Here is a 27,071-nt window from a genome sequence, read left to right as displayed (position 1 = left end):
CGAATTAAGTACTTAACCCGAGGTACCACTGTATACCGTATTGGCCCGAATATAAGCCGCTCCCTTAAAATTCCACAGGTGCTCACACCCGTTCCGTTTTATCGTATGTCTGTTTCAGCAGCAATATCTCAAAAGCCAGTTATTGTAAGGTCGCTTATATAAGTGAGGCTTATATTCAGGCCAATGCGATATATGCATGCTGTTAACAGGCTCGTTCTCTGAACATAGAGCCTTAAACAGCCAAAGTGGTATCACCCGTGTGGAGGGGGAGGGTGTCAGCAGGCTTGGGGTATCCCTAAGGTTTGTTGAAGTACACAAAAAAGTGTGGTGGGGGTGGTGGTTGTGGGGGTAGAACCAAACATAGAACAAACTAATAAAGAGCTGAGCATGCTCAGTGGCCACAGAATGCTGAGCAGGGAAGGGTGGGGAGGAAAATAGTGTGTGGGGGGGGAATGGAATAGCCTTGAAGAGGGCATGGCTGGCGGGAGCATTCCATGCTGCCACATTCTGCTCCCTCTTGCCATTCCTACCCAGGAAGGATTTTGAGATTTCGTATTTGTGGGTTTTGAGGCATCGCCGTCAAAAGGACAAGATTCTTCAGCATGTGTGTATTTTGTGAAGCTGAAACTCTTACGGCCCACATGTTCCAGGCCAGATGGTAAGCCTCTCATTTGAAACCGTTCCCGTTGTTTTTTTTTAATCGAGGAAATATCTTCTCAACCAATGGCAGCAGCAGAGTTCCTCTGAGCCTGGAATCCGCCCGGCCGTTGGACCACAGCACTTGGGCCCTGTTCCGGGTGGAGTAAATATTTATTTAGGCAAGGTTTCCAGAGTCGGGGTGGCGAGAGGATGAAACGAAGGGCGCAGAGTTCGGAGCCTGGCTCTAGGTCTTTTAATCCTGGACTGCAGATGTCTTGGATAAGAGCCTAGAACCTTTTCCCCAGAAAGGGATGGAGCTCAGAGGTTGCAGCAGGTGTGGGAATCCTTTGACATTCTGGATGTTGCTGCTGCTGCTGATTCCTCACCCTTTTGCAACATGAAAACACAATATTAAAAACAGTTTGTTTGTTTTTTTGAAAACATAGTCATGCTGATCGTGCAGAGAACCTCTGCCGTTCCAGATGTCTCTGAACTACCACTCCCATCAGCCCAGCAAGCATAGCCAATGGCCAGAGGGGTGATGGGAGTTGCAGTCTGGTGACACCTGGAGTCTCTGAGGGCCACAATCCTGACATCTAGACTACTGGGCTACATGGAACTAAGGGCCTGACCCCTCCTGTGTCTTAAGGGAAGGGCCCATAGTGGTAGAGCCCCTGCTTTGCATGCAGAAGGTCCCAAGTTCAAATCCCCAGCACCTCGGGGTAGGGCTGCGAATGTCCCCTGCCCAAAAGCCGGCAACAGCCTTCCATTGCTATTCTTTCCCTTGCACCTGAGATTTACAGGTAGACTGCCCCTGTACAAAGACTGTCTGTTCCCAATTACTGTATCATGGAATAGTATCATGGATCATCTAATCCAGCGATGGCCAAACTTGGCCCTCCGGCTGTTTTGGGACTACAACTCCCATCATCCTTAGCTAACAGGACCAGTTGTCAGGGATGATGGGAATTGTGGTCCCGAAACAGCTGGAGGGCCAAGTTTGGCCATCACTGATATAATCCAACCTGCTGCAATGTAGGGATATGCAGCTGTGCCGTAAAGGGATCGAACCTACACAAGAGTTTGATGGCCATCTGCCATGGCTGCTTTGGTTGAGTTTCCTGCATTGCAGGGGGTTGGACTAGATGACCCTTGGGGTCCCTTAGAACTCTACGATTCTGTGATCTTGGCATTAGGGGACCACTCTATTAACCAGAACGGATGTGCTGCCTTGCAGGATCAAACCTCAGGGCTGCATCCAGTCCTATTCCTACTTGGGAGAAGACCCATTGAAAACAACGAGCATGGCTAACCTAGGCCCATTCACTTCAATGGGTCTACTCTGAGTAGGACTTAGCTGGACAGGATCCAAGGTATAGCTTACTTGGATGAGCCCTATTGTAAATAATTTGAGAGCTGGGAACTTCCTGATCTACTGTAAATCGCCCAGCAGATCCTGCTCTGCCTTCTGTCCAACCCTGAGATATCAGGACAATTCCCATGTGTGTGTGTGTATGTGTGTGTTTAATTAGTCGTGATAGTTTTTTGAATGGAGCCTCCTTGCTCAGGAGCAGTTTACCTCTTGATACCAGAATGTGGGGTTGGGGCAAACAGGTAGGCCGTCCCCTTTACATCCTACTAGTGAGCTTCCTACACATCTGGCCGGACACTGTTGACTTCTTCTCAATGAGCGTGTGTGTATGTGCACTCTCTTTTTAATCCACGAGGTGGCGCCGCAATACTATCCAAGTTTAAATGAGCGTGATGGATCCCTCAAGCCATTTACCTATACCTTGCATCCGATTGCTAGGGATTCTCAATTCAGAAGTGTTCTCCATTTCTCTTGTCTCACCTGGCCAGCGGAGAAAGTAGAGAAGGAGGAGAAATAATAATGCTTCTTGCATGCGCTGTTTGATCTTGTCCCACATGTCCAGGGGTCAGCAACATTTTTCAGCCATGGGCCGTCCTGCCGTTCCCCAGAGATGCATTTTAAATAAAAGCACACATTCCAATCATGGAAAAACACCAGGCAGGCCCCACAAATAACCCAGAGGTGCATTTTAAATAAAAGGACACATTCTATTCATGTAAATCATGTTGCTTCCCGGACAGTCCGCAGGCCGGATTGAGAAGGCGATTGGGCCGCATCCAGCCCACAGGCCTTAGGTTGCCTACCCCTGCACTAGTCTGCACACCCTTTGGGGACCATGGGGAGGCATAACTCAGTGGCAAAATACTTGCTCCAGGTCCATGGCATCTGCAGCTGAGAAGGATCAGGTGATGGGAAAGACCTCTGCTGGAGCCCCTGGAGAGTTGCTGCCTGTCTGGGAGCCAGTGTGGTGGAGTGGTTAAGAGCGGTGGACTCGTAATCTGGTGAACTGGGTTCGATTCCCCGCTCCTCCACATGCAGCTGTTGGGTGACCTTGGGCCAGTCACACTTCTCTGAAGTCTCTCAGCCCCACTCACCACACAGAGGGTTAGTTGTGGGGGGGGGGGGGAAGGGAAAGGAGAATGTTAGCTGCTTTGAGACTCCTTAGGGTAGTGATAAAGCGGGATATCAAATCCAAACTCCTCCTCTTCTTCTGTCAGAGTAGGCATGGGGTAGATCAGGGGTCTACTACCCCTAGTGTTGAAATCTGTAGGCTTCTGAATACCAGTTGCTGGAAGACACAGGAAGGGAGAGGGCTCTTGTGCCTGGCTCCTGCTTTTGAGCTTCCCAGAGGCATGTGGCTGGCCACAGGATGCTGAACTAGATTTGGCCTGATTCATTAGAACAGAGTTTCCCAATTCTTTCAGCTTATCTGGAAGCAGTTTCACACATCAATAGATCTTTTGTGTCTTAAAATAACTTCAAAACGGGAAGGCGCTATAGACCAGTGTTTTCCAAACTTGGGTCTCCAGTTGTTGTTGGACTACAACTCCCATCATCCATAGCTGGGGAGACCAGTGGTCAGGGATGATGGGAGTTGTAGTCCAACAACAGCTGGAGACCCAAGTTTGGGAAGCCCTGCATTGATTCTTCCTCCTCTCCCTCCCAGTTCCTGCTTAGCCACTGCATTGCTTTGAACAAAATGTTGTTGGCATCCGTCTATCTCCAGAGACAATGGAGTGCGCTTCCAGGGGTGAAGTCAAACCACTGCAAAAGTGATGTTCCCCAGGGCGCAAGTCTGGGCAGGGGGTATGGACAGTTGGATCGCAACAACCTACAAAATAAATCCTGCTCATGGCACTCCTCCTTGCATTGCTTTTCAGGTCTTGATTGAAAAGTACAGTGCTTAACTCTTTCTTTGAAAGGGGGTCCCTTTAGCAAACATCTTTTATGACGAGAGATTCTCCTCCTGCAAGCAGGCATTGCAGAAAATGAAACAACCCAAAGACAATGTTGTGTTGACCTTCTAAAACTGCAGAGGAACATGGCCCTTCATACCTCTTTATATGGCCCTCAAAACTCTCCCCCAAGCCACAGCCCTGCTTCACTCCCCCCCTCCCTTTGAGTACTTTTGTCTGGTTGGAAACATTTCCTCGGACTCTGATTGTGCCTCATGCTTCTTTCTATGGAGGGCAAAGACGTGTGTAGAAACCAGCATACTGTACACAGGCAAAATTTGCATCTGTTGCTCCGCCCATGTTTGCCTCTGGCCCCGCCCACCACTCATGGGAAAATTGTCCAGAAGGGAATGTGGCCCCTGCAATAGATTCCTTATCTCTGCTGTAGGGGCTTCAGATGAGATTTGGTGAGAGCGAATGCCATTCTCGTAGTAATTTTTCAATATGCAAGAGAGGATGGCAACAAATTGTTGTAGCATGGAATGGCACATTTTAGAATTCCATCTGCTCCATTCTTCCTCCCCAGTTTTCTCTTAAAAAAAAAAAAAAAATTACTCAAATTTTAAAGATTACAAAGAAAAAAAATAAGAAACAAAAGAAGGAAAATAAAAAAGACAGAAAAAATACAAACAATTAAAAAAAGAACAGATCAAACCTTTACATAACTTTCTTTCCTTTGCTTATTTCCTTGACCTCCTCACACCTCCCTTTTTTGTATTCTAGTTCAGTTAGATGTTTCAGCAAATCCTTTCCAGCTTTGTTTTTATCCTAATAATTTATCTTAATATACTGTAATTCTCGTCTTTCACTAATTAAAAAAATCATTTTTAACCTAATCCTTTATATCATTTCTGCTAAAACCACATTACTTCATTCCAACAACCTTCTAACATTCCTTAATTTTGCAATGTTTCTGTAGATAAACTTTGAATTTTTTCCAATCTTCTTCCACCAACTATTCTCCTTGGTCTCGGATTCTGCCAGTCATTTCCACCAGTTCCATATAGTCCATCACTTTCATCTGCCATTCTTTGCAATGCAGCTGTCCTAGTGAAAATAACCTTAAAAAATGCATGGCATGAGTGGAAATGCCTTGCAAAAATGTGCAGATGGGCCTAAACTAAAAAACCGATGAATTTTCATAGGCATTTGATTTCATAAAATTCATAAACCACTTGATTCTTTTTTTAAACAACAACAACAACCACCCAAAGTGGTTTACAAAAACATAGCATAAAATAATTGGTATAAACCAATCATATGTTCAAAAAAGCAAAACCAGCAATAAACAAAAAACGCACCAGCATTCTAGAGATCTGGGTAGAATTTTTCAAACCACGATGTTCTTTAGCTGGTGCCAAAAAGTGTGCGGTGAGGGTATCAATAGGCAGGGAGGTTCAAATTGTAGGTGCAGTTGCACTAAAAGATGGATTTCTGACAGATGCAGAACCGGAATCATGTGGCACTTGTAACAACAGATCGAAACGGTTGAAAGGCGCCCTCAAAAATAAACTGATCCCAAGTTGTTAAGGGCTTTGTACACCAATAGCAACACCTTGAACCTGACCCTGTGGCAAACCAGCAGATCAGGTGTTAGACAACTCTCCTGTCAGCATTCTGCACTTCCTGTGAAGGAAGGGGGGAAAAGTTTTGAAATGCTGAATGTTGTGGTCAGTCCAGAACCTGAGAGGCCAGGGTTTCAAATCCCCGCTCGGTCATGAAGCTCGCTGGGCGACCTGGGGGCCAGTCACTGCCTCTCAGCTGGACCTACCTCACAGGGTCGTTGTGGGGAATTAAATGAGGAGGGGGGGGATAAACCACATGAACCGCGTTGAGCTCCTGGGGGTGGGGGAAGGTGGGATATACTGTAAATGCAATAAATAAATACAGTGGTACCTCGGGTTAAGTACTTAATTCGTTCCGGAGGTCCGTACTTAACCTGAAACTGTTCTTAACCTGAAGCACCACTTTAGCTAATGGGGCCTCCTGCTGCCGCCGCGCCGCCAAGGCACGATTTCTGTTCTCATCCTGAAGCAAAGTTCTTAACCTGAAGCACTATTTTTGGGTTAGCGGAGTCTGTAACCTGAAGAGTATGTAACCTGAAGCATATGTAACCCGAGGTACCACTGTAAAGATAAATAATGAAAAGGCAGACCATCCCTAGGTCACCCTGGTTAGAAACCCAGCCCAGAACCAGGCATGGGCAAACTCGGCCCTCCAGATGTTTTGGGACTACAACTCCCATCATCCCTGACCACCGGTCCTGTTAGCTAGGGATGATGGGAGTTGTAGTCCCAAAACATCTGGAGGGCCGAGTTTGCCTATGCCTGCCCAGAACCTTCCTGGACTGGATAGCTCAGTTGGTTAGAGCGTGCAGCTGATAACGCCAAGGTTGCTAGTTCAATCCCCGTATGGGACGGCTGCATGTTTCTACATTGCCAGGGGTCAGACTAGATGATCCTCAGAGCCCCTTCTGACTCTATGATTCTATGAATGGATAAATATTTAACAGGCTCCCCCCCCCACCTCCCGGCTGCTTCCAGCTCACCTCATCTTTCTCCTGCCCTTCCCCTTGCATACATAGCTATCTTGCATTCCTCGAGAACTATGTAGCAAGCCATTCTCTGCTAATAATATTTAACTTTCCTTGGCGTCTCCTGGTAGTTTTTGTTCAGGTTAGTTGTAGACGGCCCTGCGAGTTTGTAAGTGTACTTGATGACACGTTAATAGGACGATCTGTCATATTGCAGCTAAACAGCCCAGACGGTTCCGCAGACCGTGGCAAGGATTGGCGTTCTTTGCGACGGCTCTTTCCTCCTCCCCGCCTGCCTAGAACACACCTAACATTTCCACACCCCTCCAAAAGGCCCGGAGTCTGCATGCAACTTTTCCTTAAGCATGTCTAGAGTCGAACCTTTTAAGTATTCGGCACCAAAAGGTAAACAAACCCCATGCCAAGCTGACCCGGCAGCTGCAATTGGGATAAATTATGGGGATGTCAGTATTTTATTTTAAAAAAATACTTTTTAAATGCTTATTACAACGTGTTGCAAACCTTATTGCTGCAGGGAACTCCCCCCCGTCCCCATCCCAGATCTCTCTGCCAGAGAACCCCAAGTTTGTTAAAAAATGAAATGAATGAATATCAGCTTGTGAAGGATGTCCTAACTTAGCCCAGGCTCATATAAATGTAGATAGGATCATGGAGCTGTATTTATTGTTGATAATAATAATAATAATAATAATAATAATAATAATAATAATTTATTTATTTATCAAATTTGTATACCATCCTATACCAACAGGTCTCAGGGCAGTTCACAACATAAAATCACAATTAAAAGAATCACAGAATACATAATAAAAACAAGAACAAGAACAACTCAATAATACCCTCTCCCCAACACATGTTAAAAGAGCGTTGGATGTCAATCAGCTGAAAAGTTGGAAGGTACCCCAGGGGTCATCTAGTCCAGGCATCCTCAAACTCGGCCCTCCAGATGTTTTGGGACTACAACTCCCATCATCCCTAGCTAACAGGACCAGTGGCCAGGGATGATGGGAATTGTAGTCCCAAAACATCTGGAGGGCCGAGTTTGGGGATGCCTGATCTAGTCCAACCCCCTGCAATGAAGATGCTCCTCCCCCCCAAAGATTCAAAAGGAAAAATGGGAGGAAAATGTAGATGGAAATAACCCAAAATTAAATTCAGCAAGCCAATGTGAAGTTCAGCATTTAGGCAAAGCAACAACTGAATGCACAGAAAGTACAGAAGAGGGGGCGCTGTCTGGCTTGGCAGTGGCCAATACGAAAAGGCTGTCGGGATTGCAGTCATTCACAAGCTGAGTATAGCTGAGTAGTGGAGCACCTGCTTTGCATGCAGAAGGTCCTAGGTTGATTCCCTGGCATCTCCAGGTAGGGCTGAGAGAGATCCGTGTCTGAATCCGTGGAGAGTCATTGCCAGTCAGTGAAGACCCGACTCAAAATGGCAGCTTTCTAGATTGCTCATCTGTCTATGAGTTGGCAGCGTGATGCAGCTGCAAAAAGGGCGAATGCAATTTTAGGCTCCACGAGTTTCTGACTGTGATTATTCCCACTTTTATTCTGCGCTGACCAAACCTCCTCCTTTGAGGCACTACACTTTAAGGAAGGTTGCAGATGAATTGGAATGGGCTGCTGGAGGGCCACAGAGGCGATTTGGGGGGTAGAGAAAATCAAGAAACGTTACTGAACCTGGATGAGCCTGGAGAGGAGAAGACAAGGGGAGGCACGATCGCCCTCCTCTCTGTTGCCCCTTGTAGAACTCAGCAGGGAGGAGGGTGACTTGGCTCTGCCTGCCATTGGCTCTGGCGCCACCTACTGTCGGGCTCCCTGCTTTCTACCCTACCAGTCCCAATAGGCACCAGCCCTCACTGATTAAAATAGGTAGGTAGAATAGATTAAGCTGTTCACCGTCTGGAGAAGCAAACACGACATTGCCATTCCCATTTAAAGTTGTGCCCCTTTATTTCAGAGCACTGGTCCATTCAAGCCGATGTTGTTCTAGCCTAATACTGTGGGGGTATTGTTTTTGTTTGTTATTGCGGCATGTGTTTTTGTGTTTGTATTACAGTGATACCTCGGGTTAAGTACTTAATTCATTCCGGAGGTCTGTTCTTAACCTGAAACTGTTCTTAACCTGAAGCACTACTTTAGCTAATGGGGCCTCCTGCTGCTGCCGTGCCGCTGGAGCACGATTTCTGTTCTCATCCTGAAGCAAAGTTCTTAACCTGAAGCACTATTTCTGGGTTAGCAGAGTCTGTAACCTGAAGCGTATGTAACCTGAGGTACCACTGTATATAGTTGTATTTGTGTTTTTATATAATAAACCACCCTGTGATCCTTGGATGAGGGGCAGTATAGAACTTTAATAAATAATACTAATTATAATCTCCAGGTAGGGCTGAGAAGAGACCCCTATCTGAATCTCTGGACAGCCTCTGCAGCGCTCAGTGTCAGCAACATTGAGCTGAAAAGACCAACTGCCTGGCTCAGTAGAAGGCAACTTCCTATATCTTAAGGGAAGGGGTTGTAGCTCAGTAGCAAATCACCTGCCTTGCAGGCAGATGGTCTCAGGTTCAATCCCTGCCATCTCCAGGCAGTGCTACAAATGTCCCCTGCCTGAAATCCTGGGGGCTGCAGCCAGCCAGCGTAGACAATACAGGGCTAGTAGGACCAGTGGCCTAAGTCAGGAGACGCCAGCTCTCTACATTCTTAAAAGGCAGGTAGCCAGCTTCATCATCATCATCATCGTCATCGTCGTCGTCATCATTTTTATTTATACCCAGCCAGAGCCGGGCTCAGGGTGGCTAACACCAGTAAAATTACAGTAAAATCATAAGGGGGGGGGACCAATTTAAAATCTAGGTTAAAATGCAGTTTAAAATGCAGCCTCATTTTAAAAGTAGCCCATAGATCAAAACCATAAGGGGAGGGGAAACATAAGGGTCAGACTGAGTCCAAACCAAAGGCCAGGCGGAACAGCTCTGTGCTGCAGGCCCTGCGGAAAGATGTCAAGTCCCACAGGGCCCTAGTCTCTTGTGACAGAGCGTTCCACCAAGTCGGGGCCAGCACTGAAAAGGCCCTGGCCCTAGTTGCAACCAATCTAACCACCTTGCCACCTGGGACTTCCAAAATGTTGTCATTTGTGGTCCTTAAGGTCCTCTGCAGGGCATACCAGGAGAGGCCGTCCTGTAGGTACATGGGTCCTAGGCTGCGTAGGGCTTTAAAGGTCAAAACCAGCACCTTAAACCTGACCCTCTACTTCACTGGGAGCCAGCACAGTTGATAAAGCACTGGATGAATGTGATCCTGTGGCAAGGACCCCGTAAGGAGCCTCGCCGCATCATTCTGCACCCGCTGTAGTTTCTGGGTCAGCTTGAAGGGCAGCCCCGCGTAGAGCGAGTTACAATAATCAAGCATGTTGAATAATAGAGGACAAGCCTGTTGATGGCAGAGGCAGTAAGCCAGCCCTGTTGCATTTGGGTGCCTGGGCGCCTTTCCTAAAGTCCTGCCCTTCTGGTCCCACTGCATGAAACTTCATTGATTGCCCCTTCTCCTGTGCTCCCAGTTCAGAGCTGCGTCTCCAACACGCCAAGATCTGCCCTTGACCTCAGCGAACCCGCATCCCTCACTTTGTTAAGTCCGGCAAGGTGCTATACCTCAGATAGCTCCGTTTGCAGAGGGCGAGACTCTCAATCTCAGGGTTGTGGGTTCAAGTCCCACGTTGGACAGAAGATTCCTGCATTGCAGGGGGTTGGACTAGATGGCCCTCGTGGTCCCTTCCATCTCTTCCCAAATTCTATGAAAGCTAACAGTGCTCCATTTATACAGCGTTCTCTGCTGAGAAGCGGCGATCCCAGTCAGAGATAATGGGGAAGAGAGTTTTTGGAAGGGGCTAGGTGGGAGGGAACGCGCAGAGAGACATTTCTGATTTAAATGTTCTTTGGCACAAGGAAAGATTCCACTTATCCACCAGTCTCCCCTTAATAGGAGTCTGAAAAGACCAGCCCCGACAGCTCATTAGAATGTGATCCCTCCCTCTCTGGCTGGGTCTCACCTCCCTCCCTCCTTCAAGTTGATGGGAAACTCTCCCACAAAACTAGTATTTATTTGCCGAGCTACAACCAAGGAGGCTTTTGCCGGTCTGCCGCTGGCGGGAAAGGAACGGAGAGCAGACGGGCATTTGGGAAGCGGTCGAGAGCAAAAGAGAGAGAGGCCCAATTAGAGAGAGAACGAGGATTTGGACCCTGGTGTTTGGAGTTAACGGGATCAAGGTTGGGAAGTTTGTTTTCTTCCCTGCGGAGCGGATTGCCAAATCATTCAACTACAAATTTCTGCGCCCAGAAAAAGTGAAATAGCTGACTTTGGGCATTTTGGATGCCTTTGAGAGCTTCCCAGTTCAGTCGGTTTCAGCATCTGCAAACAGGATGGTTTCCCACTGGTAAGGATCGGACCTTTTTTTTCTTGCTGAGTTCAAGGTGGACAGAGAGTGAAGGCTGAGTGGATGTTTTCCGTGTCAGGAGGCGAACTTTCCCGGCAAGCGGCAAAGATCAAAAATTCGTAAGGGTGCTCACCACCCCCACCCTCAATCTGCTTTCAGTTCCTTGTGTGAGTGGTTTTATTTTGCTATTTCTTCCCTTCACCTGCTGCCAATTTGAATCTAGAGGTCTGAAGACGTTTGGGTGAGGAAGGAGACTTAAATATGAAATACTGGGCAGGTGCCCGCTGAACTCCACCAGTCAGTCAGATTCTGGGTTTGCGTCTTCCCAAGCTGATGTTATCAAGCAGTAACTTCAAACCGTGAGTCGTTTTGGCTCTGCAAAACCTGATCAACCACCTGTTCCAAAGGGGCATCAAATTTGCTCACCGTGATCATTCTCTGCCCACGAACGGACTCAGTTGGCAAGGCCAGGACTAAACTGCATCATTGCACGTTTGGTTTTTTAAAAGGCGAAAGGAAGCGAACCACGTTTCTCTCCGAAGACTCACAGGCATTTTGATTTTCCTCTCTGGAGGGCGTTCTCTCTCTTTCTCTCTCTCTCCTCTCGTCTTTCCACTTGAAAGATGTCCGGCAAAGCCAAGATAAAATGTTGGACTTGGATAGTTTTGGCAGCCTTGGTGTGCCAAGAGTTTTCCCACATCCGAGTCGCGGTGGCCAAGAAAGAGAGAAAGAAGCCGAAGGAGCCTAATCAGTACACAGAGCCTTTCAACGGGACTCTTTCCAACAGCGAAGAACTCAACACGCACTCCAAGGTAGCTATCCAAAAATATATGCCTGTTCTCAGCTCCTCTTTTCAGTCAATCCTCAAGCGACAGGTGGAGGGGGGGTGGAATCTCTTTTTAAAAATATCTTTTTCATCCACGTGACAGCACAGTTGGATTCCCATTTTACAGATGGGGAAAACTGAGGATGATGTAAAGTTAGGTGGCCAAGGCACAGAACCTAAACACAGGCAGGGTTAAGAAGAGATAATTTCATTTCCATGCCACTCAAGTTTGACAATAGCTTTGTTTGCTGAAGGTTGTTCTTTAAATGCATGAAAACTTCTCACTTTTTTTTTTTTTTTTTTTTGGGTGTGCACTTTCTGAAAAATTATGCATTTTGTATGCCTTCGCTACTTAAGGATAACACCGCTTTGTAGGTGTTTTCCCACCATAAAATGCCATTAAAAAAAAAAATTGGAATTGGAAGAAGCACGCAACCCATTTTGTTAACTCTGTTCTGATCAGTTTGTGAATTAGGTCAGAGGTCAGTTTCTTTAAAATGCAAAACAAATAAAATTCCCCTCCATCCCAATTCAGGGGGCTGCTCTGTGGGCTCAGTGAGGATGTGTTTAGTAGACCCCGGGAGCATCTGCATCGTAGGTTGTCTGAACTGATGGAAGGAATTGCCGCAGGAGGCAGTGATGGTTGCTCATTGAATTGCATGGCTTTAAAATAAGGCTGCCGGCTGTTGCTGTCACTCCAATGCCCATCATCCCCAACCAACATGGCCAATGGTCAGGGATGATGGGAACTGTAGTCTCAACAACAACCAGGGCAACAGGTTCCCCTGTCAGTGTTGAGGTCAGAGATATGGGTGCCTAACAGCTGTGTCCAGCTAAGTTCTACTCAGAACAGGTCCATTGAAATGAATGGACCTGGGTTAGTTATGTCCATTAACTTCTATTTTGAGTAGATCTAGCTTTGGAGCCAACTCTATGGGAGCAAAGAGTGCAGCCTAATTTTCCGAGGTGATTTTTGGATGTCAAGAGATGGTGTCCCCATCATACCCGGTTCATGGGCTTCCCAGAGATAATCCAATTTATAGGGATGGGTGAGCTTGTCGATTTTGATTTTGCCCATGTTTGTTTCTCCCGCGTTCTCATTTTTCCAATCTTTAGTTCAGTTCTTCACATTTTTCACATCCGTTCGGGATCATTACTTTATAAGAAAATGGTCTGCATCTTAGCGTACGTTTCTACCTTGTGTGCACTTTTTTTTTTGCATGTAATTTCCCCTAACGTACACATTTTTACAAGCAGTTTTCTGCATTAAAATACATTTTTAAACAAAGCCTACTTTCTACTAACTTTTGCGTTTTTCATGCACATTCCCTCCCCCCAACACCCGCATTTTCAAACATACTCCTTGGCTGAAGAACCGCATTGCAGAATTTGGAACAGACCGACTTCCAAAGGATGGCTGCGTTCTTTTTTTGTGGGTTGTTTCAGAAAATGCAAACTGAAAGCACCTTCATATAGCTCAGTTGGTTAGAGCATGGTGCTGGCAGTGCCAAGGTTGCAGGTTCAATCCCCCGTTAGGACTGAAAATTCCTGTTTTGCAGACCCTGGCCTGATCCAGATGATACTCAGGGTCCCTTCTAACTCTATGAGAAAATGCAAACCGAACTAAACTTACCGTATTTTTCTCTCTATAAGACACACCAGACCACAAGACGCACCTAATTTTTGGAGGAGGAAAACAAGAAAAAAAAATATTCTGAATCTTAGAAGCCAGAACAGCAAGAGGGATCTCTGCGCAGTGAAAGCAGCGATCCCTCTTGCTGTTCTGGCTTCTGGGATAGCTGCACAGCCTGCATTCGCTCCATAAGACGCACGCACATTTCCTCTTACTTTTTAGGAGGGAAAAAGTGAGTCTTATAGAGCAAAAAATACGGTATCCCCTTAATCCTAATGGTTCTCTGCAATCAGGCAACTTGGCCCAATCCTACAATACTGTGCTTATATCCATCTTCTAATTCTGTAGGAGCAGAAAGCACTCTGAGTTGCATCTGCTGTTAGCCTTCCTTAGGTCTAACTCCGAGTACAGTTTAGTTAGCTCCAAAGCTTGTGTGATTCTCATCCAACACACCTTGTTTTCAAGATGCATGCCCCTTCTCCAGGGATCTGAGTGGCTAGGCTGCCTTTGTGGCCTTTTCTCTCTTTTTTTTAAGTGTAGAGATGAAGCGAAATGTGGTTAAGGATTGGTGGGGAGAGAGGATCCAATGGAGATTTAGAAAAGTGTGCAAAGACCAGAGAAATGAGAAACTCTCTCCCTTCTCCCCTCGGAGAAGCAGGTTGGCGGCAGGTTCAGGACAGGCAAAAAGCCTTTCATGTGATTGCCGCAACACATAGTTAACCTGCGGAACTCACTGCCACAGGAGGCAGTGATTGCCACCAACTTGAATGGCTTTGAAAGAGGATTAGGCAAATTCCTGGATGATAAGGCTATCAATGGCTACTAGCCATGAAGGCTACAGTCTACCTCCTCTGTCAGAAGCTGTATACCTCTGAATTGTAGTTGGTGGGAATCACAAGAGGGGAAAGTTGCTCTTGCACTCAGGTCCTGCTTGCGTGCGTCCCATTGGGGCATCTGGTTGGCTTGTGTGGTCATGCTCAGTCGCTTGGGCAAGAGAAGCCTCTTGTTTCTACCATGCCTCGGTCCAGTATACCTGAAGGAGCATCTCCACCCCCATCGTTCTGCCCGGACGCTGAGGTACAACGCCGAGGGCCTTCTGGCTGTTCCCTCACTGCGAGAAGCAAAGCTACAGGGAACCAGGCAGAGGGCCTTCTCGGTAGTGGCGCCCTCCCTGTGGAACACCCACCCATCAGATGTCAAGGAAGTAAACAACTATCTGACTTTTAGAAGACATCTGAAGGCAGCCCTGTTCAGGGAAGTTTTTAATGTGTGACATTTTAATGTATTTTTAATCTTTGTTGGAAGCCGCCCAGATGGGCGGGGTACAAATAATAATTTATTATTATTACTATTATTATTATTATTAGTTTCCCAAAAGCATCTGTTGCAAAACAGGGATGTTGAGTTTGTTAGGCTCTCTTGCAACCTGTCATGTTTCCCCCCTTGTACTCCTACACAAGGTTTGCCTCTGCACCATATCAGCCTCACAACAACCCTGCGAGGTGGGCTAGGCTGAGACGGAGAGAGGCATCCCGCAGGTCACCCAGTGAGCCTCGTGGTTGGATTTGAACCTGGTCCACATCTGACACTCTGACCCTGTCATGTTTCCTGTTTATTGCTCTATTTGAGCAAAGGCAGTTTTTATATTGGGGATGTAGGAAGCTCCTTTATATCGCCTTGGAATATTCACCCTGTTTCGCTCAGTATTCCCTGCTTGGATCAGTGATAGTTGGTGCCCTTTGGGGCTGATGAGGGAGAAGCCAGGGAGCCCAACAGTAGGTGGCGCCAGAGCCAATGGCAGCCAGAGTCAGGTCATTCTAGATTCATCTCCATCCTTCTCCTTCCTGCTGAGTTCTACTAAGGAAGAGGAGGAAGCTGGCAGCCAGAGCCTCCCCGTATGCTGGATGGCCGTGAAAAGGCAGGCAGGTGGCAGCAGGCCGAGGGCAGACTCAAGTTGGTGGGGCAGTGCCCCATCTGCACCAAGGAACCAGCTTCCACTACAACTCCCATCCTCCCGGCTGTCAGTTTAGCAACATCTGGAGGGCCAAAGTCTCCCCACATCTGGTCTATGTAGCCTGCCACCATCAGCTCTGACAGACTCTACAGAGTAGGGCTGGGCGATACAGCGCTATGTCACTGAAAACCGGTTTGAAGTCCATATCCTGATATTGGTTTCATAATTTCTGACCTGGCAATATATCGCAAATGTGTGTACTATGCAGAAATCACAATGCAGGGAAAACTGTGAAGCCAGCCACTGCCTCTGTGTAGCTCCATCCTTATTTCAGACATCATGATATATATTGATATACTGACGTTTAGCTGGCGATATATTGCGATTTTGAAAACCAGATATCGCCCAGCCCTACTCCAGGGTATCGACCAGGGAAGGGTCTGCCTCCCTTCACTTGTTACTGGAGAGCCCAAGGATTGAACCTGGGACTGTCTGCTTAACTCAGTGGCTCGAGCACCTGCAGGTTCAATCCCCAACTGGCATCTTCAGGTAGGGCTGGGAGAGACTCCCTGCCTGAAACCCTGGGGATTTGCTGCCGGTCAGTGTAGGCACCATTGAGCTGGATGGACCAATGGCCTCATTCAATATAAAGCAGCTTCTTCTGTTCCTACATCTTAAGAGAAGAACTGCACTGGCATCTCCAGGTAGGACTGCCTGAAACCCTGGGGAGCTGCTGCCTGTCCATGTAGACAACTGAGATGACAATGGAGGAGACAATTGAGCGAGATGGACCAGTGCCCTGACTCTGTATAAGGCGCCAAAAGCAGGTTCTCTAACCGTTGGGCAGTGACACGGGTGGCGCTGTGGGTTAAACCACAGAGCCTAGGACTTGCCAGTCAGAAGGTCGGCGGTTCGAATCCCCACAACGGGGTGAGCTCCCGTTGCTCGGTCCCTGCTCCTGCCCACCTAGCAGTTTGAAAGCACGCCAAAGTGCAAGTAGATAAATAGGTACCGCTCTGGCGGGAAGGTAAACGGCGTTTCCGTGCGCTGCTCTGGCTCGCCAGAAGCGGCTCAGTCATGCTGGCCACATGACCCGGAAGCTGTACGCCGGCTCCCTCGGCCCAAAAAGCGAGATGAGGGCCACAACCCCAGAGTCGGCCATGACTGGACCTAATGGTCAGGGGTCCCTTTACCTTTTTAACCACTGGGCAACATTGCTGCAGGAGGAGCCTCTGCACCTTCTGTTGCCACTATTGCAGCGGAAGCCGCAGCCTGCCTTCACAGCACCCTGGAGCTGGCCACGCAGAGGCGTCTGCCACTCAACAGTGAGGGCTGCGGCCCGGGGAACCATCTGGGGCTTGCCTTGCCTGCAGGCGGCGGGCGGCGCAATGGGTAATCTGTGGCGCCGAGGGGCGTGACCGCCAAGCTGCAACACTTAATACCCCTTATAGACGCTTTGTTCCTCTTCAGGCTTAAGAAATATATACACACACACTCATACGCACACACTGGGAAGTGTCATTCCCCTAATCTCTGGATGTCTGTGCAGGGGCTTAGCAGCCGGCAATTTAGCCCATTGTGGTTAATTAGCTAATAGGAGCTAATTACCCTCTTGCGGGTGGGGAAAAGGAGAGAGATTTACCCTCCAGACAAGAGCTCAGAGACAATTGCTTCTCCTATATCTGGGCAATTAGGAGTGCGTGCCAATTAGTTGGGAAAGACTGTTGCTTGATGGCACGGCGAACGCGGCCCTTTATTTAGTCTGAATCCGCCGGTTCGTTTTTCTGGTTTTTGTCTGAGCTGTTGGGTTTCCTGGAAGGGAGCTTGTTTGTCAAGGAAGAGGCTCTGTGGTCATGGGTGGGGGAGATGCGCTGGCTGGCTGCTCCACAGGCCCAGGCACAATCTCTTTTTGGAAAGGTGGCCTGCCTTGTATCGAACGCTGGGTTTTGGCTGAGATCTATGGGTGGGGACCCTAGAACTCTCAAGATCTTGTAGGACTCCATCAGCCCAAGCCAGCATAGCCAGTGGAGCAGTGGTTGAACCGTATTTTTGTACTCCAGCTCTCCTCAGCCTCAGTCAACCTGGCCCAAAGGATGATGGGAGTTGGAGTCCCACCACATCTGCAGAGCATCGGGTTCCCTGGTGCCTGATGTAAGCAGGGAAGCATTCCATTGCCTTGTCTCTGTGGGATCTGACCTGTGGTGGACCTTTTAACTCGCACATGGTCTAATGCTACTGTTGAGTGATTATTGATCAGAAAGTGGTGGCCTCACCTTCATTTGAGGTTTTTAAGCAGAGGCTGGATGGCCACTTATCGGCGATTCTTCAACTGCGATTCCTGCATTGCCGGGGGTTGCACTAGATGACCTTCCTGGTCCCTTCCAACTCTACAATTCCATGATTTTATGATTCTACATGAGTGGGAGTTTGTGTGTGTGTGATCCCAGAACGTATTGGCCTGAGGAAGTGCCCAAATGACCTAGATCCATTATATTCAGTGGTCCAGGAGATCTTTCCAACATTGTAGGGCCTTAGCTGAATAGCTGAGCACATGCTTTGCATGCAGAAGGTCCTAGTTTGACCCCCGACATCTCCAAGTAGGGATGGGAGCACCCGCCGTCTAATACCCAGGGGTGCTGCTGCCAGTTTACACAATACTGAACTAGGTGGACTGAAGACTCTTGAGTTCAATAGACAACACTCCTCAAGATGGAACAGTGGGCTGACTCTGCCTAAAGCAGATCCCTATGGTCCAATGTCCCAAGGGAAGGGCCAATATCTCCATGGTAGATCTCTCCTGTTCCTGGGGAACTGCTGCTGGTCAGATGGTGAATCTGTGGCCCTCCAGATATTGCTGGACTCAGCCACTGGCCAACCGTCTGGAATGATGGGAAGTTGTAGGTTTTTTTAAAAAGCATTTATTAATTTTCCAATAAAAACATCTAATTAACATATCAAATCAAATCCAATAAAAATAAAAAAACTTAAATAAAAAAAGTCCAATTGTCTTCCAAATTGTAATAATTTTTGTTTTGGCTTCCCACGGTCTGAATTCTGAAGTGCTTTCAACATCATCAATGTTTTTCATAATTCCATATCCGATCTTTTCCTCCACGTTTTGACTCTGGTTCTGTGATCCTCATTCATGTCAGAAGACAGATACTTTTTTTTTCTATGGAGTGCAGATTTGTCCGTATATTGTACTTTTTCAGCTGTTTTTATTTTTTCATCGCACTGCTTCATTTAATTGCATCCAAATCCAGAGTTCTGTCCAGCTCTTTGAGAATTGTTATTTTGGCAGCTCCCAAATCGTTAATCTTTCCCGTCCAGGGGGAAGTTGTAGTTTAACCATGTTGTAAGACTTAGCTCCCTTCAGCCTCGGCCAGCGATGATGGGAGTTGTACTCCAACAACATCTGAAAGGTCAATCATTTCCTACACCTGGATTAGTTGACCAGTCGTGATGGTGGCCATGTAGCCTACTTTACAGAGGAGACTCCTCTATTTGAAGGGTTGCCTGGCAGAAGTCTAGTTCAAAGATAAAGGATACTAATAAGAGAGAGCCACCCAGATCCTGGATGTCCAAACTGAGCAGTCACACCCTTCACCTGCTCACAGCCTCCCCCACAACGGTTGCATTTTCTGTTGAAAACTATAGCAGTGATTTCTAAATTTGCACCTATGTATGTAACAGAGTCTGTGCTGCGGACACAAATCTGCGTTCCTTTTCGTTGCTGCGTTCCCTCTTTCTCATGCTAATCTTCTCTGTATCGTTCCAATTTTAGTATATGTGCTGCCGAAGCGAGCACTGCGTTCCTTCTTTCTCTGGTGATGCAACAGAAGTTGTCCAAATTGCACACCCAACTCTGCGATTCTCTGCACTCGGTCTCTCTCAGCCTCATTTTTCCTGGGCTGTAGAATGGGATTAAAAATGGATGGATTTCAGAAGGTTCTTGTGTGGATCGGAGAGAGTTGGAAGAGAGAGTGGGCTGTCAGCTCATCCCCTTGTGGTAGTTGATGTGCTAGATGGAATTATATATATTTTTGAAAAGTCTGTTCGACAAATGCGTGGAAGGGTATGTTTGTATGCTAAGCTTCAGAAGAGCCCTGTTAGATGAGATCTGTTAGATCTCAACTGCCAATGGGCCCGGAGGCTTGAATCCTATCTACAAACAGCAAAATCATTCCCCAAGTGTCAGCATTTTTATACAGCCCAAGCCCTTCTGAATTCGCACACAGGACAGAGGCAGCAACATATTAGTGGTTCGTGGAAGTTTATGTAAATTAAGTGGGGGAACAGACCCCAAAACAACCCAGTGAGGACTGAGCATGCCCAGAGGCCATGACTAATTCCTAGTTGCTTGGAACATTAACAGGAGCATTCCACGCTGCAAGACTTTGTTGCAGGCTCCACTTTTAATTATCATGGCCAATAGTCTGCAACAGATCTATCCTTCATCTGTCTTTGAGCCATTGCTATTATCCCATGGCAAGGAATCACATTGTCAGTGCATTATAATTTGCACATTATAAACAGGATGCAACCTAAGATGTATCAGTCTAAACATCAAAGAGAGAGGTCTGCGTAGAGATCAAGGTAGAGGGAGCGGGGAGCAGTGTCCCATTATTATTACTACTTTTCCCCAGACTGAGACTCAAGGCGGCTTACAAAAATTAAGGCAACACTGATAAAATACAGAAAACTAAAATCCAACAGCTAAGAAGTAATTGAATGTTAGAATTAAAACAATATAAAAACCAATCTATTAAAATGAGGATGGCAAAAAAAGGCGCAGCACTCTTAAAAGCCTTTAAAGCAGTCAGCTCCCCAAGGCCTGCTGGAATACAACAGTCTTCACCTTCGCTGGTGGAAGGACAACAAGGAGGGAGCCAGTCTAGCTTCTCTGGGGAGGGAGTTCCAAAGTCTGGGAGCCACCACTAAGAAGGCCCTCTCCTTCATCCCCATCATACCTGCGAGGGTGGCAGGACCAAGAGAAGGCTCTCTCCCAAGGATCTCCGAGCTTGGGCAGGTTTGCAGGGGAGAATAAAGGTAAAGGTAAAGGGACCCCTGACCATTAGGTCCAGTCGTGGATGACTCTGGGGTTGCGGCGCTCATCTCGCTTTACTGGCTGAAGGAGCCGGCGTACAGCTTCCGGGTCATGTGGCCAGCATGACTAAGCCGCTTCTGGCGAACCAGAGCAGCGCACGGAAATGCCATTTACCTTCCCGCCGGAGCGGTGCCTATTTATCTACTTGCTCTTTGACGTGCTTTCGAACTGCTAGGTTGGCAGGAGCAGGGACCGAGCAACGGGAGCTCACCCCGTCGCCGGGATTTGAACTGCCAACCTTCTGATCAGCAAGTCCTAGGCTCGGTGGTTTAACCCACAGCGCCACCTGCGTCCCATAGCCAGTTGTAACCAGGGAGTCGTGGGCTTCCTATGACCAACCCCAGTCAAGCGTCTGGCTGCTGCTCTTTGGACCTTCTGAAGTTTCCGAGCATGTCTCCAAGGCAGCCCCTCTGTGTGCGGCAATCTGTTCAGTCTACTGGACCAGCCTCTGCTGCGGCCGTGGGTCCACCCCCCTGCTTTGGCTTCTTGTTCACCGCGGTGGCTCAACCACCCCATCTCGGCTGCAGGCATCTCCCTTCAGCTGCTGGAGCCTGCCTTTGCCAAGACGAACAGAGCGCGGCTTACACGCTCATTCTCGGGATTGCTCATGCATGCCATAGTAATTAAATAATAATACCACAAGGACAGAACATTCATTTTAGCTGTCAGTCACGCCGGCTGGCGGTGGGGAAAGCAGGGAGCGCCCGGCTTGCCTCTCTCTGAGAGGGATTTGTAACTCAAGGAAGCCAGCGGCGGTGGCCAGGCCTGCGTGGCTTCTCCTTGCGGCTGGTGCGAGGCGGCTGCAGAAGAGAGCTGTCGGGACTGCTCTCTGGCACGAGGCTCTGGTTGCAGCCTTTCCCACGCTTGTGCGATCGCAGAGCGCAGCCCGAAAGCTCATCAGGAAAAGATATATTATTATTACAGTGGTACCTCAGGTTACATACGCTTCAGGTTACATACGCTTCAGGTTACAGACTCCGCTAACCCAGAAATAGTACCTCGGGTTAAGAACTTTGCTTCAGGATGAGAACAGAAATTGTGTACCAGCGGCACGGCGGCAGCAAGAGGCCCCATTAGCTAAAGTGGTGCTTCAGGTTAAGAACAGTTTCAGGTTAAGAACGGACCTCCGGAACGAATTAATTTCTTAACCCGAGGTACCACTGTACTATTATTTTGGTGGTGCTCTTTGTACAAACTCGCAGATAAAAAGGTAAAGGGACCCCTGACCATTAGGTTCAGTTGTGACCGACTCTGGGGTTACGGCGCTCATCTCGCTTTACTGGCCGAGGGAGCCGGCGTTTGTCTGCAGACAGCTTCCGGGTCATGTGGCCAGCATGACTAAGCCGCTTCTGGTGAACCAGAGCAGCACATGGAAACGCTGTTTACCTTCCTGCCGGAGCGGTACCTATTTAACCGCTGACCTTCTGATCAGCAAGCCCTAGTCACAGTGGCATAAGAAGCTGTCTTGTGCATTGCAGGGGCCAGAGCAAGTCAATATGAGGGGAGGTTGGGATATTTTGCATCGCAGAGGGTTGGACCAGATGACCAGATGATTGAGGCGTGTACAGTGGTACCTCAGGTTACATACGCTTCAGGTTACAGACGGTTCAGGTTACAGACTCCGCTAACCCAGAAATATTACCCCGGGTTAAGAACTTTGCTTCGGGATGAGAACAGAAATCGCGTGGCGGCGGCGCGGCGGCAGCAGGAGCCCCTATTAGCTAAAGTGGTGCTTCAGATTAAGAACAGTTTCAGGTTAACCTCCAGAATGAATTAAGTACGTAACCAGAGGTACCACTATAATATAATGCATGCACAGTGTGGAGAAAGTGAACAGGGAAATCTTTTTTCCTCCCTCTCTCTCATAATGCCAAAACTCGTGGACAATCCAGTGAAGCTGAATATTGACCAATTCAAGATAGATAAAACGTGATCCAGCCGCAGGGCTCCTCTTTATGTCCTGATGAGAGAGATGGACTTCGCAGCCATACTGCAACCTGCTGTCGAACATCTCCCGATTCAAAGATAGTCTATCATGGAAGGTGGGGAGGAGTATATTGTTGTTTGATTAACACAAGCCCAAAGTCCTCCAGTAGAAAAGCAGAGCCTGAAACATGTCTTTGAGCAGTGCCATTTTTCTAGAAAAAAGAGGTGCCATTGTTCTCTTATCATAGCAATGGCGCCCAGCTGAGAGGTGCCGGAATTGAGTTCCCATGAGTTCCAGCCAGGAGTGCCAACTTGAATAAAATATTGGGGTGGAGGTAAGCCCCCACACTGCATAATCAATCACATGACGCAGTGCACGCACACCGTTTTAATGGCAGTGCCTATCAACTTTGGGGGGATGGCCCCCTCGGCCCCTACGAGTTGGCTCCTATGGTTCAGGCTGAAAAAAAGTCCTGCCTTTGAGTGACGGTGGGGAACCTCAGGTCTGGGGGTCAGATGTAGCTCTCTGGGGTTCTTATCTGGCTCCTGGATCTCTCCCCGGACCACGCCCCTCACCAGCCCTGCTTTGCATCTTCCTTGAGTGTTTTTGCCTGGCTGGATCATGCCTTTTTGCTTGCCTGGATGGAGGAGATACAGGGCTGTGCCACTGTGTGTGGAAACTCTCCTACTGAATGAAGGTAAAATTTGCATTCTAGGCCCCACCCACATTCATCTCTTGGCCACGCCCACCCTTGGCATGTGTCCCTGGGTAGGTTACCCAGAAGGGAATGTGGCATTCGGGCTGAAAAAACCCTGGTTTTGAGGATAGGCCTTTGGTGGGAGAGAAAATAGCAAACTTGAAATCTGAGAGGTCACACGAGGCTCAGAGAAACCCAAGGATTTGTGGAAGAAGGGTGGGTGGGGAGCTCTGAGGAAGGAGACTCCCCCCCCCTTTTAAAAAAGCAGTCCAGTATTGAATCAAGCATGTTCAAGTGGGCACAGAATGCTGACTATCAGGGGGGTTAAAACGAAAAACTAGGGCAGGAACGGAACGGGGTGTCCAGGGAAACAATGCAGAGCTGGTCTGAACAAGGCAACATTTTCCCTGGAGCCTCTACCTGTGCCCTCTTGAATTTTTGTGGGTGCATTCGAGGCAGGAAAAGTTGCTCAAGAAGCATTCCTCCTGCGCCCCCCCCCTCCCAAGAAGTTTGTTTCATCGGCAGCAATTTGGGATCCCGTAAAACACTTGATTCCTGATCCCGTTCTTGGGATGTCTGCTTGACCCGAGGGCGTGCTTGACAGATCTAACATTGACACTAATTACTCAATTACCATGGAATGCGTCAAGGCTCTGCTGGAAATGACTCAAGCAGCCCCTTCCCTTGGCTCGCAAGGCAGACAGCTGCTATTCCGCAAGCCCCCACCTGGGGCAAGAGAGGAGGGTGCTGAGTGAGCCAGGGCTCTCCAATGGGTAGCTCTTGGGCCTGATCTGGCCCCAGGGGTTGCTAGGACATATGTTATGTAGCTGTAAAAAAAGGGTGGGGGGGGACCTGACACTTTCAACCAGTGGTGGCTGGTGCCTGCTGGGATTGGTAGGGTTCCCTCCTCCTCCTCCTCCTCCTGCTTGCTGAGTTCTACAAGGGCAACACCGAGACTAAGGAGGAGTAAGCTGGCAGCCAGAGCTACCTTCCTGCCTGCTCTTCTCTTGGCCATTAGGAGACCATGCAAACTGCAGCATGACGACAACCTTACCTTTTTATGTATATAGGAAGATAATATTAATAGGTGGTATCCAAACTAATGTACATAAGTTACTCATGCCCATTCCATTTATTTCAATGGATCTACTCTGAGTAGGACTAACATATTAACATAATAATAAATAAAGAACACAAGGGACAGGCAGCTGATTGAAAACTCTTAGAAAGGGATTTTCTGATTCAGCTTCTAAATAGTAAGCTGATACTGAACTGAGCCCTTTGCTGAGTGGAGGGGACCCTCAGAGGAACTCTCTAAGTATTCCCAACCATCCAGTAATTCTGGTTTGGGTGTCTCTGATTTCCTGATTTCTTTTTCTCCTTTCTTTTTGCCAACACCCTAATCTGAGAGGGATCCACCCCCCCCCATCCAAGCCCCCTCCCTTAGATAAATCCTGACGTGTGCCAATATGCATTCTTGTTTTCAAATTTTGATACATTCTTTCCAGTATCCTCTCCCCACCCCCCTTGCTTTCATTAACAAGCCCCAGATTCCAAGAGGTGATTCATTAAAGCTCCTGAGCTGACAGTTCATTCATTGGAGGGGCTCGTGACTCCCGGGCTTGTCTTCTTCTTCTCCCTGTTGATGATGGAACTTTGGCAAGGGAAGGGCCTGTGAATTGGCTGGGGAGGCAGTCACTCCCAGATTCCATTTTTGACAGGCTATTGGTGGCAGTGGGCAGATGCTCTGCCACCAAACTACGGACCTTTTTTTACTAGGAACAGAGGAAGCTGACTTACGCCATGACAGCTTTGCTCTTCTTCCACAATTGGAGGCAGGAATGCTTCTGAAAACCAGTTGCTGGAAGACTCATGAGAGCAGAGTTCTTTTGTGCTCGGGTCCTGCCTGAGGGTTTTCATATACACACACACACACACAGTGATACCTCGGGTTACATATGCTTCAGGTTACATACGCTTCAGGTTACACACTCCGCTAACCCAGAAATAGTGCTTCAGGTTAAGAACTTTGCTTCAGGATGAGAACAGAAATCGGGCTCCGGCGGCACAGCGGCAGCGGGAGGCCCTATTAGCTAAAGTGGTGCTTCAGGTTAAGAATAGTTTCAAGTTAAGAACGGACCTCCGGAACGAATTAAGTACTCAACCTGAGGTACCACTGTATGTACACACACACACACCATTTTCAACATTATAAAACATACTTTATATCTTATACAGTTTTTTCTACTTCCATCAATCACATCTGAAAATTTTCTAATCTTTTCCACTTAATTTACATTTCTTACTTTCACTATTACTTTTAAATATCATAACTAATGTCTCTCTTCTTTATCTTCTTTGCAATATTTCATATATTCCTCCTTACAAAACTTCTTGTAGTCCTACTAGCGTAATTTGTTGTTTACAGTTGCTCTTCAAATAGTTCGCATATTTATTCCAATCTTCCGTGAATCTCTGGTCCCGCAGGTTTCAAATCCTTCCTGTCATCTTATCCAATTCTGCGTAGTCCATTAACTTTGTCTGCCATTCTGCTTTCGTTGGTATTTCTTCTTGCTTCCATTTCTGGGCCAACAATACTCTTGCCGCTGTTGTTGCAGATAAAAACAATTTAATGTCCTGTCTATTAATGTCCTCACTTACCTGCCTGAGGGTTTCCTAGAGGCATCTGGTTGGCCACTATGAGAACAGGATGCTGGAGTAGATGGGTGTTGGGCCTGATCCAGCAGGGCTCCTCTTATGTTCCTACATAAGTCACATCATTGATCCTCCCAGCTTAATGTCATCTACACCAGCTACTCTTCAGCTGGCCCAGACCCAAGGCCCACCTCTGACACATGACCTGTAATAACATGGGACCCATTTTCACATTTCCACTTTTGATTTATACTTAACTAGTGGGGGTGATTTGATTTATACTTAACCAGGGATGCGGTGGTGGCGGTTCAAATGCCCGCGACGGGGTGAGCTCCCGTTGCTCGGTCCCTGCTCCTGCCAGCCTAGCAGTTCGAAAGCACGTCAAAGTGCAAGTAGATAAATAGGTACCGCTCCGGCGGGAAGGTAAAGGGCATTTCCGTGTGCTGCTCTGGTTCGCCAGAAGCAGCTTAGTCATGCTGGCCACATGACCCGGAAGCTGTACGCCGGCTCCCTTGGCCAATAAAGCAAGATGAGCTCCGCAACCCCAGTCGGTCACTACTGGACCTAACGGTCAGGGGTCCCTTTACCTTTACCTAGCGGGGAATGCCCAGGAATTTGTAGAGAAACGAAGGCATACTGTGATTTATTTAAATGGGTAGTGTCATTTGTGAGTTTTTGGTCGCGCCGGAAACTGGGCAAAGTTGCAACAAAGTCTTATTTCAGTCCACCATCTTGATTCAGAATGGCACTTGGCACCCAAATGTTGATGAAGACCACTCCCCACATCTCAGGAATCCTTGTTCCAAGCTTGGTGACGCTATCTTGAGAGGCGGCTGAACCAATAGAAGACAAACGGACAATCCATTTTCCAAAACGCGCAGCAGATAATGCCTGATAATGTGCACTATTAACCCTAAAATGGCAATTCACAGTGCAGTATGCCTTAGCATCACTACCAAATGAAAACCAATGATTTTTAAGCTTCATATTTGCCTGAAAGCAGAGAAGAAGCTATTGAAAATGAGTGATTTTTGCTGGGGGAAGTCCAGTAAGCTGCAGAGGTAGAGTAGAACGTGAACAGGGTGCCCTGCTCCATAGAGATCTCCCATACTAGAAGCATTGATATAGGAAGGTGGGGCATGTGATTGGCCAAAAATATGTACAGTCGTACCTGCACTTACGTATCCCTCTGGATGCGTAAACTTCGGGATGCGAACACGGCAAACCCGGAAGTATTTTTCCAGGTTTCACTGCACATGCATGCGCAGAAGTGCTCTACGTGCCGTGCACATGCGCAGAAGCAGTTCTCCCATTGCGAATTCCT

General features: G+C 47.8%; 1 protein-coding gene across 3 annotated transcripts in view; it reads left to right on the top strand.

Moving 5' to 3' along the window:
• Window positions 1-10,465: 10,465 nt before the first annotated feature.
• Window positions 10,466-27,071, top strand: part of C1QTNF12 (C1q and TNF related 12) — a 38,646-nt gene continuing 22,040 nt past the window's right edge. The window contains exon 1 of one of the 3 annotated variants that reach the window (XM_081871287.1): window positions 10,466-11,760. In XM_081871287.1, coding sequence (XP_081727413.1) covers window positions 11,572-11,760 — 189 coding nt within the window. In that variant the 5' untranslated portion in view covers window positions 10,466-11,571. Of the gene's footprint in view, window positions 11,761-22,362; window positions 22,511-27,071 lie in introns of those variants that run through there. The other 2 variants (XM_081871286.1, XM_081871288.1) reach the window with 2 other exon arrangements.

Source organism: Podarcis erhardii (genome assembly GCF_964252035.2).
Source record: "Podarcis erhardii genome assembly, chromosome: 7".
Classification (NCBI taxonomy): Eukaryota; Metazoa; Chordata; class Lepidosauria; order Squamata; family Lacertidae; genus Podarcis; species Podarcis erhardii.
This window is presented reverse-complemented; position numbering and strand designations above follow the sequence as displayed.